Genomic DNA, 17,544 nt, shown 5'->3' on the forward strand with positions numbered 1-17,544 from the left:
CCTTGGCCGGAGGCCCCCTAGATTTTGAGGCCCTAGGCTTCAGCCTATAGGTAAATCCGGCCCTGCCGAGGCCCCCCTAGATCTCGAGGCCCTATGCTTAAGCTTGTGAAGCTTATACATAAATCCGGCCCTGGTACAATCGCAACGTTTAAGAAACATTTGGACAGATACATGAATAGGACAGGTTTTGAAGGATATGGGCCAGGCGGAGTAGATGGGAGACATTGGCCAGTGTGGGCAAGTTAGGCCAAAGGGCATGTTTCCACACCGCAAGGCTCTATGACACAGGAGGCTAGTTGACCCATTAATCCCTTGTTGGCTTTCTGAAAAATCTCTGCAAGCACAATCTGTTCAATCCTATTCTCCAGCACTACAATTATTAAGTACCAATCCAATTCCCTCACATTGCCCTGGTTCTTTTACCAGATGTGTGCCCATTTTCTTGATGCTTCAGGCACCTTGTCCAGAACCTCCACGATTTTAAACACCTCAACGAAATTAAAATATAAATTTTGCCGTTCAGTGACAGTTCTAACATCCTGCACTAATAACTATTTCACAGTCCTGACTGGAATCCTCTCCCACAAGTCCAAAATAAAACAAGCTCAAAATGCAAGTTATACAGAGCACATTTCCAGACCTAGATCATATTTCTATTGTGTTTTCGTCTTTGCAATTAATATTCAAAGCTGCTGTGATTTTTTTTTTTTAATTCGTATTCATATTGTGCTATTCAAATCCACTTCCTTTCGTTACAATTTTACATGTCAAATCTTGTAATAGCTGATTCCAGCTTTACTGGAATGGTTCTATTATAACGAGTTTTGATATCATTATCTTACTTAGACCAGTGCTCCTAATTGGCCAGGATAGAAAAGATTATGGTCTCTACTGACAAAGAAATGTCAGCCAAGTTAATGTTTGGTGAACATGCAGTTCAATTGGGTCTACTTCCTGCATGAAAAGGCCGAGCTCTTCTAATGGTTAATTTCCATTGCAACCTAAAACATCCCCAAATGGACAGACTAAGGAACAGGTGCAGGATGTAAAAGACATTAGGCATGTTGCCTGGGATGGAGCACATCAATTATGAGGGGACGCCAGGGAAACCAGGTCTGTCCTCCTTGACTGGAGGAGGTTAAGAGGAGACATGTATAAAATTGCAAAGGGTACGATCCAAGAAACTTTTCAGAGGTAGCTCAAATAGGGAACATAGGTTTAGTGGGGAGATATAGAGACCTTCTTCACCATGATAGTGGCAAGTACCAATAATGCACTGTCTGGGAGAATGGTTGGAGCTGGATGACAAATATTTAAGAAGGTTTAAGTCCAAGTGCTGGGCAATGGGACTAAAGTGTGTGTGTGGGGGGGCACTAGTCAGCGTGGATGAGTGGGGCTGAATGGCTTTATTTCATACTGTACAACTCAATGATGATATAAATTAATCAATCTATTCATTGCAATCGATCTTAAATTCTGTTTCTTCACTCACAGTTCATGTTCACATTTATTGTCACATGCACCGATTAAGGTACAGTGATATTTGAGTCACCATACAAGTAAAAAAAGAATGCAATACACAATAATTTTAACATAAACATCCACCACTGTGGAATCAACATTCCTCACTGTGATGGAAGGCAATAAAGTTCAGTCACCTTCCTCCCTTGTTCGCCCGTGGTGGTCAGGGCCTTGAACCCTCAGCACTGCCTCAGCTGACGGTCCGCTGTTCAACCCCTCGCATTGGGATAATGGAGACTCCAGCATCGGGACAGAACGGAAACACATGGAGCTCTCCTTTTTCATACTTCACGGTTAAATTCCACAAGTCCCCCCGGTCGGAGAACTTCCACGGCGATCCTCGGCAAAAGATCGCAGCTCCGCGATGATAAGTCCGCGCCGCGCTTGTGGCTTGAAGCTCCAGGCCGGTCTCCAGGAAAGGCCGCACCGATCAAGTTGTTAGGCCGCGTGGAGGGGATGGAGACGTGACACGGAGAAAGATCACATGTCCATCGAGGTAAGTGACTGAAAACGGTTTCCCCCTATCCCTACTCCCCCCCCCCCCCCCCCACACATAAAAACATACCGAGAAACATTAAAACATACATTTTGGACACACTAAAAATAACAAAAAAGTCGAAATAACACACAGGCTGCTGGCGAGGCTGCCATCTTGGCGCCACCCGATGACGAATATTTCTAAATAAACGAAAAAAAGCATGAGTTTTGACTGGATACTGTGGGGTGCGGATGAGCAAATCTTAAGCAATTTGTGGAACAAAAGCTAAGAATCTGAGAGATAGATAAACTGAGAGATGCCATTTAAATGCAAAATCTAGCTCCATGTAGGTATGTTACAAAACCTACCTGAATCGTCATTGGGAATCTGCCCAAAGCCATGTCCGCGATTTTGGCGCTGTTTGGAGGGGGCGGGTTTAAAACGCGATTTTTACTAGGCTGTTCTAATCGCAGATGTTCAGCCTAGTAAATCATTAACGAAAAATCGCTGCAAGACCCGGTCGCAAAAGCTATTATTAGTTTTATAGGCCTCGAATAATAATTATAATAGTTTTAAAAGCTCTCTTTCACTCCGCAACCTCTCGCAGCCCCAGGGTTTTATAAAGCAAACAATTAAAGGTATGTACCTTATTTTTACATTAAATGGGGCATGTATATAACCCTGTATATAAAATTTTCTATAGCGAGTAGTTCATTTTGGGCTTTTTATATCCCGCAGTATTTTTCTCGGCATTTGAGGGCACAAATCCAGCGCGATGTGAACGTTCTAAACCAGCGCGTTCACAGGAACCCACTAGAAAGCCGATTTAAATGGGCATTTATTTACAGCAATTGAACACTAAATTCCTTCCATTTGTCCTAAAAATTAATGTAAATTAGATATAAAAATCATGTTATATTGTGAATTATTTGTGAATAATCTTTGGACACTTAGGCTATTTAAGAAATGGATAGATGTTTATATCTAGTAATTGAATTTTGATTAAACATGATTTTCTTTTTTAGTATTTACTATTTGTTTTAGCGTTTAACTTTATAATCTCTACCTTTTTTTCTAAAATTGAAAAATTGAGGAAAAACAACGTGTACAGAGTTGCTTATTGGTTGCAGTCTGAGGAGTATGATGATGCTACTGATTATGATATGCCAATGTACCAGCTAGCAGCTGATCTTCTCCATAAAGACTTGGTCTTTTGCTAGAAATTGTAATTTATTTACCTATCCATAGCTGACTTACAGCATATTATACAATAATATTAAAGTTCTGATCTTGAGAATATCACATTTTTGAATTTTCAAGGCAGTCTGGTTGTTTATTACCATTTCTGTCACATCGGTCAATTTTGTAATTAGCTACAATTAGGTAATTAGCTAATTATATGCTTTAATTTCATGTCATCCAAGTAAGATTGTTTTATATTTTTTCAGAATGCTTCAATCTATGATAGGTGAAAATTTCATTCAGTTCTCTTAATTCTTAAGAAAGTTACGGCCTTTTGACTATCCAAGATCACAGCTTTTTTGTAATGTCCATTGAAAATCAATAGGGAACAAGATGCTAATTTCCGAGTATGAAAATGGCCATAACTTTTTTAATACTTGAGATATGAAAGTGAATTTGGTGTCAAATTAAACTTGTTGTTATGCTTTATCTGATGGGATAAATTGCAGACTTGATTTTTAAAATCTCAAAATTTTGTAACATTGCTACTCCATGCTGCCTCCTTTGGCAAAACATCTATCTTTATAATTACACCTCAGAATTGCCTCAATGTATTTTCCTTTTTGAAGATACTTTATAAATGTGAATTGTTGTTTCTAATAATTAGAAAAATATGGACAAGTTAGTCTGAAAATGTGAGTCACCTTGATTCTTATTAACATATATCCACTTCACGTCAGTGTTAACGATCACAACATCTGTAAATGGAACGGGACAGGACAGGACAAAATCATTTCTGAATAACAAAAAGTTCTTATTCAGGCAAGAGTTTAAATTAAGATTTTTTTTCTCCATTCAATCATAATGAAAAAGTGTTGATAAAATCCCAGATCATAACAGTTCCAAATCAATTTCTATTGAACATCAGACAAAGTGCTTGAAGAACTCGGTGGCAGGCAGCATCTATGGAGGTATGGACAGACAACATTTCAGATCGGGAACCTTCTTCAGACTGAGACAGATGACGTTTTGGTCGGGACCTTTCTTCAAACTGAGCAGATTCTTGTGGCCCCATTTTCTATTAAAACTAATCTTGAATCGCAACCACACATCCCTCCATGCACCAAAGCCTGAAAGGAATCCGGTCACAGTAATCTTAAGGCAGTGTGTTATCTTCACCGTCTGGATCAAGTCCCAAAGAAAAAAGAATAACAATTTTACCCTTGGTTGGCCCAAGCATTAGGGAGAAATATACAAATTGAAGTACAAAATATATGTTCAGATTGCCATATACTTTCAAAAACTTAGCAATGGCTGGCCACTAATAAATTCACACAAGAAATAAATAGATGAACTAACAATGTTGAATTTTATCCACCATTTCCTCAAATAATCTGAATGATGGGCAGATTAAATGGAAATTTGTAGATCACATTGCTTAATCTTTATAGTAATTTAAATTACAAGGTATTAAAATGCAAGAAAAAATATATTTCTTCTAAGTGCTACTCAGCACATGCCCGAGACATGAAACTGTACATTTAGCTGAATATATATTATATTACTTTAGAACTTTTCAAATTCACTAAATAGCTAATGCCCTCTCTGAGTTTCAAACAACTGCATACAAAGAAATACATCAAACAGTACTTTTGGGAAACAGAACATGATGTCCAGTGATGCCAAATTTAATGATCAACTGAAAGGCAAGATGGAATATAGATCTTCACGGTCTCATCCCACGCACAATCAGCAACCTGCAAGTGCGAGAGAACTCCCAGTTAGACATTTTTCTAACGATTGGCATTACCAATCAAAGAATGGTTAATAAAAGAACAAATCAAACTATGATGATGGCAACAACAAACTGAAATTTGAGATGTATCATGTCCAGTTGGAGTTATTCATAAATAAAACTGAAAATAGACTTTGGAAAAAAATTGACAAATTAGTCAACCAGCTCAGTTGCTTATGAATCTAATTGCCATGAGCTCTACTGGATTAGCACAATAGCAGCAAATATCACCAACACTGATTTCATGCTGATTTATATCCTTGCACAAACAAACAGAAGGATGCAACAGATTGACTTAAAAAAGAAAAGGTAGACAAAAATGCTGGAGAAACTCAGCGGGTGAGGCAGCATTTATGGAGCGAAGGAAATAGGCGACGTTTCGGGTCGAGACCCTTCTTCAGACTGTCTGAAGCAATGAAAACAGTTATGAATGAGAAGGATTAATGTAATTGAGCAAGCCTTTGATCACATTAAATCCAGCCATGTTCCTTGCCTGATATATACATATGTTGATTGCGATCAATATTTTCCTTGCTTACTATCTTGTGAATCCCATTACTGTATTAAACATGCTACAAAAAGGAAATTATTGCAGGAGGCCACAGCCAGATATATCAGTGGCAGTGGGAGGAAAATATAAGTTGCAGGCAACAGTATGCTCAGATCACAAGTATCACAGCTGCCCCACAAAGTGCTTCACTCCTCGTTTTTTTCTCTCCATACTAAGGAAACCAAGTTGTGGATATAAAATGCAGTACACTAGATTGGAAGAATGAATCACTGCCTCAATTCAGCCCCGGGACATTAGGAAGAGGAAAAACTAAAAAAGGTGCAGCATCCCCTGTATTGCATGGGGAAGTGCCTCAATGAAGGAGTGGTTAACGAGGACAGAAGAGGGGGTGAGGAGGATATGAAGAGAATGATCCCTTCCGAAAAATGAAGGAGTAGGTGAGGGGGAGGAAGTTTCTGAAGGTGGAACCTTGTTGATGATGGATCTTTGGAAGGATGATCTGCTAAATGCAGAGCCTGGAGAGGCAGAAGTTGAAGAATGGGGAAACTCATCATCCATCTTGGAGAACTAGTGACAACGGAGGTGAGGGGGAAGAAAAAGGAGATGGAGGGGGTCAAAGAGCTATCTCATCTATGGCAGCGAGGAAGCCACTGTGCAGGGAAAAGGGAAGATACCAAAGAGGCACATGTATGGAAAGCGTCATCACTGGAGATTGAGGAAGTGGGAGGATGTAATGGAGTTCTTACAGGGGAGGGGACAAGGGAGAAGTATATTCAAGATAGCTGTGGAAGTTCTGTGGGCTTGTAATGGAAGTTTTCCCTAAACTATCCCTTGAAATGGGAGACAGAGAGATCCAGGACAGGAATTAGAGTTGTGAAGCTGAGAACAGGGTAGTCATTAGCAGCCAAACCATGGCATTTTAATTTATGTGCACATGCACGCAGGAACATTGACGCAATTACAAGTGTACCAGAAAGAAGTTGAGGGAGAGAGGACAAATAAGAGTAAAGCAAATACTGTTCCACATATCCCATATAAAGGCGACACGGTGGCGCAGGGGTAGAGTTGTTGCCTTACAGTGCTTGCAGCACCAGAGACCCGGGGTCGATCCCAACTACGGTACTGTCTGTAGATTGGTTGGTACGTTCTCCCCGTGACCGTGTGGGTTTTCTCCGGGATCTTCGGTTTCCTCCCACACTCCAAAGGCGTACAGGTTTATCAAGAACAGTCTAAAGAAATTCCACATCACATCGAGCAACTGGCAACACATTGTACTGGACAGGCGCTCCTAGAGGAAATCCATGCAGGAAGGAGCTGCACGTCACAAAATTCTGCCGTGTCACAGAAACAAAGTGACAGCACTGTAAGGAGAGAGAGAAGGGGGCCTGACAACTACCAACCACTGCCAGTCTCCACTGCCCACGTTGCACCAATGTGTGTGGATCGCGGATCAGCCTCTACAGACTGCAGACACAAGTAGACAACCCTATGGAGAGGGCAGTCATACTCATTTCGAGTGACAGCCGATGATGATATAAAGACAAGACACAGCTTGAGCCTAAACGTGTTCTGTGAGTGACATGTTAAATGAAAGTCGTATAATTAAAATTTTTAATTGAACATATTGTCCATCTGTACATTTTCATTTGAGGGATCCTTTGAATTGGAGGTCTTTATAATAATAATAATAATAATAATAATAATAATAATTTTTATAGGCGCCTTTCAAGAGTCTCAAGGACACCTTACAAAAATTTAGCAGGTAGAGGAAAAACATGTAAGGGGAATGAAATAAATAGTAGAGACATGATTAGTACACAAAGTAAAGACAGAATTCAATTCAAAACACAATATGAGGCAATTAATGCACAGATGAAAAGGGAGGGGGACGTGGGGCTAAGGATAGGCAGAGGTGAAGAGATGGGTCGTGAGGCGGGACTGGAAGATGGTCAGTTGGGGGAGGGAGTTCCAGAGCCTGGGAGCTGCCCTGGAGAAGATTCTGTCCCCAAATCTGCGGAGGTTGGACGTGGATGGAGAGGAGACCGGCTGATGTGGATCTGAGGGACCGTGAGGGTTGGTAGGGGGAGGGGAGGTCAGTGAGATATGGGGGGGGCAGATGGTGGAGGGCTTTGTAGGTGAGGATAAGGATTTTGTAGGTGATCCGGTGGGAGATGGGAAGCCAGTGAAGTTGTTTGAGGACTGGAGTGATGTGATGCCAGGATTTGGTGTGGGTGATGAGTCGGGCGGCTGCGTTCTGGACCAGTTGGAGTCGGTTGATGTAGGTGGAGCTGATGCCAAGGAGAAGTGAGTTGCAATAGTCCAGTCGGGAGGAGATAAAGGCATGGATGAGTCTTTCAGCAGCAGGAGGTGTGAGAGAGGGTCTGAGTTTGGCGATGTTGCGGAGATGAAAGAAGGAGGTTTTAATGTCATGGCGGATGTGAGGCTCAAGGGAGAGGGTGGAATCAAAGATCACGCCAAGGTTGCGGGTCTGGGGAGATGGGGAGACAGTGGTGCCGTCGATGGTGAGAGTGGGGTTATTGATTTTGCTGAGTGTGGCTTTGGAGCCTATGAGGAGGAATTCTGTCTTATCCCTGTTGAGTTTGAGAAAATTATGTTGCATCCAGTTTTTAAAGCTGACAAACAGGAGTTGATATGGGAGAGGGGGGTTGTGGGGGGATTTGGTGCCGAGGTAGATCTGGGTGTCATATGCGTAACAGTGGAAGTCCAGGTTGAAGTGGCTTTAGTCCATTTATAAGCATCCATCAGTGTATAGGCATTATGAAGTATACATCCAAAGCATGTAACAATCTGCAAGTTAACACTTCTTGAAACCTGAACATTCACACCCAAATCTAATCTTTCATTCGGACATTAGTAGATTGGAATCAGTCTGGTGCTAACTTCCTTCTAAACATTAGCCCAAATTAATATCTGAATTGGAACATGTACCTATTTCATGTTAATTGAGTACCACTCTGCTGATTTTTTGATAACGAGCAATTTCCTTCTATCACAGAATATGTTTCAGCAGGGTGACAAACTCCTGCACCCAATTCCTCGTCCAGTGACACAATGAATGCAAAACATAACAAGAAATAACCTGGGAAAATATTTAAAACATTGAAGTATTACAACCAGGCAACTCCTAATCTACATTCCTAATAATTTCCCAGCTATATCACAAACGCTCTGTTTTTCTTCACTTATCATTTTACTGCCTTACAAAATGTGCCAGTGGAATCTAACCACCTACACTTATCTTAATCATGTTTGTTCATTTTGATAAGTCTGCAGTGACTGTTGCCAACAGTTAGATCTCCATTAATTAATTCAGGAGCACTACAACTGATCCATTAACTGATTTAATTCTGCTTCCACGGCTGCTGTCTCCAATTCATCAGCATTCTTTATCCTCAGCCCCTAGGGAGCTTTCACAGCACTCTTGGGACAATCTGATGAAAAAAATAATCTCTAGATTATGGAGCTAATTCACTAACTTTGTGTTCTTTCCTCGTTTTGAAGAACAGGAAAAGGCTTTAAAAAACAAAAAGTGCTGGAGTAACATAGAGTGCAGGTACTATCATAACATTTATGAGAAATTTGGAGAAGTACATGGATAGGATAGGTTTAGAGGGTTATGGGCAAAGCGTAGGCAGGTGGGACTAGTGCAGATGGGGAATGTTGGTCAGCATGGGCAAGGTGGGCTGAAGGGTCTATTTCCAGACTATATGACTAGAACTGAGAGGGTCAGGCAGTATCTCTGAAGAATATGTGTAGGAAGGAATTGCAGATGCTGGTTTGCACCCAAGAGAAACACAAAATGCTGGAGTAACTCTGAGGTACAGACAGCATCGCTGGAGAGAAGGAATAGGTGACGTTTCGGGTCAAAACGCTTTCTTCAGACTGGACCCGAAACGTCACCCATTCCTTCTCTCCAGAGATGCTGCCTGTCCCGCTGAGTTACTCCAGCATTTTGTGTCTACCTCTGGATAATATGGATAGGCCACAATTTATGTCGGGACTCCTATTCAGACTGATTGTAGTAGTGTGAAGAAAACTGGGAGAGAGGCAGGGGGCAGGACAAAGCTTGGTAAGCGATAGGTGGATACACGTGAGGGCGGGTTTTGATAGGCAGATGGTTGGACAAAGGCCAGAGATGAAATGACAAAAAGTGTGAGATAAGGATAGGAGAGGCGTTACAATTCTGTTTTCTGTGCACACAGACTTCACTTCCAACTAGGCACAACGTTTGATGTGATTGTTATTCTTGTCATGTTGTCAAGCAAATACTCAAGTGTATCTACAATTTCTTTGTGGTAATAGCGATAACATCTTACACACAATTGTACATCAACATTAACGTGCAAACAGCCCAACACCTATTGAGGTCTTTGTATTCACTATGAGACCGTTCAGGTGATGCATGACTAGTTATAGCTTTCCAGAATTGAGCAGCTGTTCCAAATTGTAGAGATTGTTTATTTCAAGCAGTCAACTATATGTTCTAAAGCTCATTATTAAGTGACGTTTTGTAAAGTATATCATTAATGGCTTTATTTTTTCAGTTTCCTCCTGTGAAAGCTAAGTCCCTTGCTCAAATAGTAAATGCCCAACATGTGCCTTATGAGCTAATAACAACAGGTTGATATCGAAGGCTTCATAGCCAACAACTGTTGTGTTATGCTCCATGATATTCCACTAGGAACATGATGGAAACACATCTGGGGTGGAAACCATGAATCATTCTCCCACTGCCTCGGAGTATCGCTCCAATTGGCCAAACCACACGGGCAAATCCAAATCGACGTGTAGCCCACCAAGATATGACGGAAACCAAATTTAACTGTGAAGTCACAGAAGGCATTCAAGCTGAAAATATGTGCTGTTTTCTTTCGGCTCAATATGTTGTTTCCCTTCAACATTTTGGCTCTGCTATTTGTTTCAAACCAGGGATCTGGAGCTTGTTTATGGGTTTTAGATTAATTCATTCTGATCATCCATAGAAGCAATTAGTCACGTACCTGACCAGGGATATGCATGCTGAAATCAAGCCCACATACAAACTCTGTGTGGTGCTCCAGTGTTTCAAGCACTGAGTCAGGCTTGGAAAGGTCCCAAAACCTATGAATGAAAACAAATAAACGCAATTAAAGTAATTGAATGGACTTAAAACTGTTTTTCAAAGTTATGACGCAGTTAGTATTCCATCGAACAATCTGATTTATGTGACATGCAACTGGACTGCAACTATTGAATAAACTGATATAATGGGTGCAACTGGTAGAGCGGCTGCCTCCCTGTGCCAGACACCCAGATTAGATCCTGACATTAAGTGGAGTTTAAATGTTCTCCCTGTGTCCGTGTGGGTTTCCTCCAGGTGCCCCGGTTTCCTCCCACAACCCAAAGGCATGGGGGCTTGTAGGTTCATTGGCATCTGTAAAATTGCCCTGAGTGCACAGTGAAAGAGAAAGTGGTATAACATAGAACTAGTGTGAACAGGTAATTAATGGTCGACTTGGACTTAGTGGGCTGAAGGCTCGGTTTCCATGCAGTATATCTAATGAACACAGGCACCGTACATGGCAGCTGCGCCAACAGCCCGCCTCGTCTTTTTCTACGTTTGTTCTTTTGGTCAGTGTTTACTTGTATGTTTTAGTGTATCTTTATTTCTTGTATTATGTGTGTGTGTGTGTGGGCGGGGGGGGACTTTTTAAATGCGACATTTTCATCTGGCGGTCCTTTTGTTAGGGATCGACTGCGGGAGCTCAAACTGCAGGAGCTGTAACCGGCCTGATCGTGGAAGCTTCGATCGCTCCAATGTGGGAGCTTCGATCGCCGACTGCGGGAGCTGCTCTCGCCCCGACTGTGGAAGTTTCGATTGTCCCGACCGCGAAAGAAAAGGAGGAAAGAAAGTATAAGTTTTGCCTTCCATCGCAGTGGGGATGCGAGTTGGACGTGCTGCCTGCACTGGTGAGGACTCGGAGGGAGTGCTGTGAGTGCAATGATCTCGGTGTTTTGCAGGGACATCTCTCCATGAGGACATCCCGGAGACTAGTGCGAGTGTGGACGGCTTTCTGATTGTTCGGGCTGACAGCGACTGCAGAGAGAGTGACAGCGGTCGGTACAACTCTGGTCACACCACAGGTGAAAGACCATGTGTGTGGCCCGGACATTGAACTGATGGCTGTGGGTTTCCGCTTATGTTGTGTGCCCTGGGGCCATTTATGTTTAATTTTTATGTATCATGTTGATTTTTTGGTACGACTGTTGGCAAATTAAATTCCTTTTTATGTTTACATACTTGGCTAATAAATTAATTACAATACAATGTGTTGACCCCCTCAGAGATAAGAGCAGAAATGATTATATTTCCGATCTATCCCATTAAAATGTTTTAAGACGTATGTTTTCTTATACAACAATGAAAGGCACCAATATCTGTTCCTTAAGTTGAATCTATAGCCACATCCAAGTCTTACTACATTGACTTGCATACTGAAAAAACATTTAAAAAATATTTTCAATTATAAATTGGCGTGATAAGATGTTACTGTTAATTATATCATTCAGTACTCATCCGCAGTTGCATAGTGGTGTGTTGGTGGATCTTCCTCTTGACTCACAGTTAGTAGCATTATGTGACTTAGTGTCCTAGTAGAACACTTCAGAAAGATTATTTTGTGTAGATTGTTGAGTAAAGGGGCTGTCCCACTTGCGTGTCCTTGGCACGCAAATTACGTGACCTCGTCATCGCGTTGAGGCGCACGGGCATCGTATGGCCGCGCTGGACCGGTCCCACTGAGAAGTGCGGAGGGATATGTAGTTGTGCGCGATATCGCGCGGGGCTCCAAAAACTTTGTACAAACAAAATCTTTGCACGCCAACGGCATGTCGCGTAACTGACGGCCAAAGTGGGACAGGCCCAAGATCCTGGCTCGACGCAAATTATCACCTCCAACAGCAGCAGAAGCAGGCAAACGATTGCCGAACTCGACCTGGGGCTCACGGCCATTGCAGTTCGGATCCGCCCCCATTCTACTCCCAGAGCGGGGCCAGAAAAATCGAAGATAGACGCAAAATGCTGGAGTAACTCAGCGGGACAGGCAGCATCTCTGGAGAGAAGCAATGGGTGACGTTTCGGGTCAAGACCCTTCTTTCAGACTGAAGAGTCTCGACATAAAACGTCACCCATTCCTTCTCACCAGAGATGCTGCCGGTCCTGCTGAGTTACGCCTGCATTTTGTGTCCATCTTCAAATGATGTCACGCGCTCCAGCTGTGCGGGCGCAGGAAATCGCTCGCAACCTTCGCGCCTCAACACGACCGCGGGGTCGCATAATTAGCGTGCCAAGAACACGCAAGTGGGACAGGGGCTTAAGATTATTTTGGCATTTGATGAATTCACTCAAGTAAAGAGCAGGTTGCTTACTTTTCTGGTCATTAATTAGACTGGATAACATGCAACAAAAGCTTTTCACTGTACCTCGGTACACGTGACGTCAGCAGATATATTTAAGGCAGGGATAGATACATTTTTGACTAGTACAGGTGTCAGAGAATATGGCAGGAGAATGGGGTTAGGAGGGAGAGACAGATCAGCCATGATTGAATGGCGGAGTAGACTTAATGGGCCTGAATGGCCTAATTCTATTCCTATCAATTATGATCTTATGAATACACTTTTTTTAAATCAATGTAAATTTACAGCTGTATTTCCAGATTTTCTAAAAAAATCTAAAGATATAAATTGCCCTGATGGGAATTGAATTTGCATGCTCAAGAGTATCTTAAGGGCTCTAGAAGCAAGATGGTTTTGGAACACAGATACTATAAAGAGCCACCTCCCAGCTGATGATACTGCAACCATTTTAGATATTTTTCCAAAATCTTTGCAGAAAGTATGTTCACAATTCATTTCTATTCTGATAAAAAATTTAATATAATAATAAATATAATAATTAGCAGATGCAGTTGGATCTGTAATATTCACAACCATGAACACATTAAGCATAATTTTAGACTTTCTTGTAGTGTACTTTGAAACTAATAAAATAACGATTACACAGCTGGCAAGGAATTGTTAATTAGTAGACCAAGCCCATTTACTTCCATTTCCACAATATTGCCTGACTTGATCCTTGCCTCAGTTCAGTAGCTGCTAAAGTACACAATCATCATTTTGTTATTTCTAGATTTAACCATTTTAATGCAAAATGGTCTGGCTTGATTGATTCTACCCTTTGCAGACTTGATGTCATTCAAAGTTACTGCCCATGCTAAATCATGGTATATATATATATATATATATATCACCCTGGTGTTCATTGATAAGTGGCTAATCAATACCCAAGTTATGGCATTCAAATCTCTCATCATTGTTTCTCTGCAATCTCCTCTAAATAGTTTAGATGAATGCCCTGAACAGCCGGGCAAGTGGGCTGAAGAATGGATAATGGAGTTTGATGCAGGTAAGTGCAAGGTGTTGCAGTTTGGGATGTCAAACCATGTTGGGGCCTTCATTGTGAATGGTAGGCCACTGGGGTGTGTTGTAGAGCAGCAGGAGTACAGGTCCATAGTTCCCTGAAAATGACTGGAGGTAGATAGGATGGGGAAATAAGGCTTTTGGTACGTTGGTTCTGAGTGTCGAAGTTGGGACGTTATGTTATATTTATACAAGGTGTGGTGAGATATTGGTGAATTCTGGAGGCTGAAGGTTGATGTTAAAGAGGTGTACAAAATCATGAGGGGGATCTCCGAATACAGATTTGAAAAATTCTCTTTTAAGGGGCCTTCTCTTCTATTTCTACTTTCCACTTTTTATTTATTTATTTATTTTTTATATACACACTTCACGTTTTTCTACTCTCTACCATCTATTTTTCCACTTTTTCCTCTTTCTATTGTTTTCTTTTTCTTGTCTTGCTTACTTCCTTTTCATAACATAAAACTAGAGGTTGTACATAGAATGGATTACGGTATGACATAGTTGGCACTTAAAATTAGGTTCCACTGTACTGTTTTGTACTGTATTAACTTCTAATAAAATAAACAAAAAAACAAAAAAATCATGAGGGGGAATAGATGAGGTGAACATACAGTTTTTAATCCAGGGTGGGGTAATTAAGAACTAGAGGACATATGTTAAGGTAAGAGGGGAAAGGGAGGAACATTTTTTTCACTCAGAGGGTTATGGGTATATGGAATGAGGTGCCAGAGGAAAGAGTTAACACAGATACTCTGAACCACATTTAAAAGACACTTGTACATATACCTGGGCAGAAAGGTTTAGAGGGATATGTGCAAACGTGGGCGGAAAAGACGAGCTTAGATCGGCCATTTTGATCAGCAAGGACAAGTTGAGCCGAAGGGGGCATTTCCAGTGCTGCAGGACTATGACTTCAATTGTCCTTTTTCGATTATCTCTAAATTTAACTGCTCTATAATTGCAGTCAGACACTCAACTTTATAGCCCAGAGCTCTGGTATGTTTTCCCACAAACCTCTTGTTTTCACTTCTACAATATGATGCTCCAAAAAAACAATGGTTTACACCAAACTTTTGGTCATTTTACCAAATATGTATTGTGGGGTTTATGTCAAATTTTATCTAATAATGTTCCAGGTAAACGGATCTGGATATTTTGCGATGTTAAAATAAACACAAGCTGTTTTGCACTTTACATTTGTTTACTTGAACAGATGTGGGGTGTTCCTCAAATATCTAGATTTAAACCGATCCCAAGATAATAATAATAATAATAATACGTTTTATTTGTATAGCGCTTTTCAAGGACTCAAAGTCGCTTTACATTGTGAGTCAAGAACAAAACAAAATGGAGCAGTAAGACAGAGATGCAAAGGGGAGGGGGACATGGGACTAAGGGTATGCAGAGGTGAAGAGATGGGTCTTGAGGCGGGACTGGAAGATGGTGAGGGACTCAGAAGTTCTGATCAATTGTGGGAGGGAGTTCCAGAGCCTGGGAGCTGCCCTGGAGAAGGCTCTGTCTCCAAAAGTGCAGAGGTTGGATTTCAGAATGGAGAGGAGACCGGCTGAAATGGATCTGAGGGACCGTGAGGGTTGGTAGGGGAGAGGTCAGGAGGTCAGTGAGATAAGGGGGGGGGGGGGGGGGGGGGGGGGGGTGGTGGAGGGCTTTGTAGGTGAGGACCAGGATTTTGTAGATGATCCGGTGGGAGATGGGAAGCCAGTGAAGTTCTTTGAGGACTGGGGTGATGTGGTGCCAGGATTTGGTGTGGATGATGAGTCGGGCGGCTGCATTCTGGACCAGTTGGAGTCGGTTGATGTTGCTGGAATTGATGCCATAGAGAAGAGAGTTACAGTAGTCCAGTCGGGAGGAGATGAAGGCATGGATGAGTCTTTCAGCAGCGGGGGGTGTGAGAGAGGGTCTGATTTTGGCGATGTTGCGGAGGTGAAAAAAAATGATTTTTTGACAACATGGCAGATGTGAGGCTCAAGGGAGAGGGTTAAGTCAAAGATCACGCCAAGGTCGCGGGCCTGAGAGAGATGGGGAGACCGTGGTGCCGTCAATAGTGAGAGTGACATTGTTAATTTTGGTAAGTGTTGATTTGGAGCCAATGAGGAGAAATTCTGTTTTGTTACTGTTTAATTTAAGGAAGTTGAGTTGCATCCAAGATTTGATGGCTGACAGGCAGGAGTTGATATGGGAGAGAGGGGGGTTGTGGGGGGGACTTGGTGCTGAGATAGATCTGGGTGTCATCAGCATAGCAATGGAAGTCCAGTTTGAAGTGACGGAGTATATGACCAAGGGGGAGGATGTAGATGATGAAGAGGAGGGGACCGAGAACAGAGCCTTGGGGAACACCTTGAGTGACTGTGGCTGTAGCAGAGGTGTGGTTGTGGAGAGAGATGAAGTGGGATCTGTTGGAAAGGTAGGAACGGAGCCAGCTGAGTGCAGAATCTTCAATGCCAAGGTCTTTAAGTCTGGTAAGCAGGATGTTATGGTTCACGGTATCGAAGGCCGCACTCAGGTCGAGGAGGATGAGGATGTTGAGGGAACCAGTGTCAGCAGAGGTGAGGAGGTCGTTGAGGACTTTGAGGAGAGCAGTTTATGTGCTATGGAGGGGGCGAAATCCAGATCGGAGGGGTTCGAATAGGTTATACGCGAGGAGGTGGGAATGAAGTTGCGACGCAACGATACGCTCCAGGGTTTTTGAAAGAAAGGGGAGGTTTGAGATTGGGCGGTAGTTAATGAGAGAGGAGGGATCAAGACCAGGTTTCTTTAAGATTGGTGTGACAGCAGCAGTTTTGAAAGCGGAGGGGACCATTCCTTGAGACAATGAGGAGTTGAAGAGATTAATGAGGTAGGGGCAGAGAACGGAGAGGCAGGACTTCAGCAGGGGAGTGGGGAGTGGGGAGAGGGTCGAGGGAGCAGGTAGTGGGTTTGGAAGAGCTAATGAGTTTGGAGATTTCAATAGGGGTGACCAGGTCAAACTGGGAGAGGAAACAGTGTGGAGGAGGGGTAAGGAGGTCAGTGGAGATGTTGAAAGGAGGGGCCTTGGTAGGTGGTGGAGTAGATGCTGGGGAGTCGGGTACAGGGGATAAAGATTGATAGATGGTGCTGATTTTGTCAGCGAAAAAGTGGAGGAATGAGTTGCAGAGATCCGGAGTAGAGGTAGGGAGAGTGTTGGCTCGAGGCTTGAGGAGGTTGCCCACTGTGGAGAAGAGGGTTCTATGGTTAAGGCAGGGATCAGTGAATATGGAGGAGAGGTAGGCAGATTTTGCAGCAATGAGGGCATCTTTGTAGTCAGTGAGGTGGAGTTTGTAAGCTTCATGGTGGACTGTGAGAGATGATTTATTTGTGAGTCGTTCAAGTCGGCGACCAGCCTGTTTCAGTTTACGAAGTGCAGGTGTGTACCAAGGTGAAGATGTGTTAAAAGTTACGGTTCTTGTTTTGAGGGGGGCCAGAGTGTTAAAGGAGGTAGACAAGGTGGAGTTGAGATGGTTTGTGAGATCATCAGGTGAGATGTGGGTTGAGTCCAGGGGGAGAGTGGTGGAGAGCAGGTCAGAGAGATGGTGGGGA

The 17,544-nt window shown here is 42.6% G+C and overlaps 1 protein-coding gene across 2 annotated transcripts in view; it reads right to left on the reverse strand.

Annotated features, from left to right (window-relative positions):
* Positions 1 to 3,875: 3,875 nt before the first annotated feature.
* The window catches only part of pex7 (peroxisomal biogenesis factor 7), a 76,097-nt gene continuing 62,428 nt past the window's right edge, over positions 3,876 to 17,544 (reverse strand). The window contains exons 9-11 of one of the 2 annotated variants that reach the window (XM_055635922.1): positions 10,509 to 10,608; positions 4,832 to 4,938; positions 3,876 to 4,363 (exon numbers count right to left, since the gene is read on the reverse strand). In XM_055635922.1, coding sequence (XP_055491897.1) covers positions 4,870 to 4,938; positions 10,509 to 10,608 — 169 coding nt within the window. In that variant the 3' untranslated portion in view covers positions 3,876 to 4,363; positions 4,832 to 4,869. Of the gene's footprint in view, positions 4,939 to 10,508; positions 10,609 to 17,544 lie in introns of both variants that reach the window. The other variant, XM_055635921.1, reaches the window with a different exon arrangement.

Source organism: Leucoraja erinacea, chromosome 5 (assembly GCF_028641065.1).
Source record: "Leucoraja erinacea ecotype New England chromosome 5, Leri_hhj_1, whole genome shotgun sequence".
Taxonomy (NCBI): domain Eukaryota; kingdom Metazoa; phylum Chordata; class Chondrichthyes; order Rajiformes; family Rajidae; genus Leucoraja; species Leucoraja erinaceus.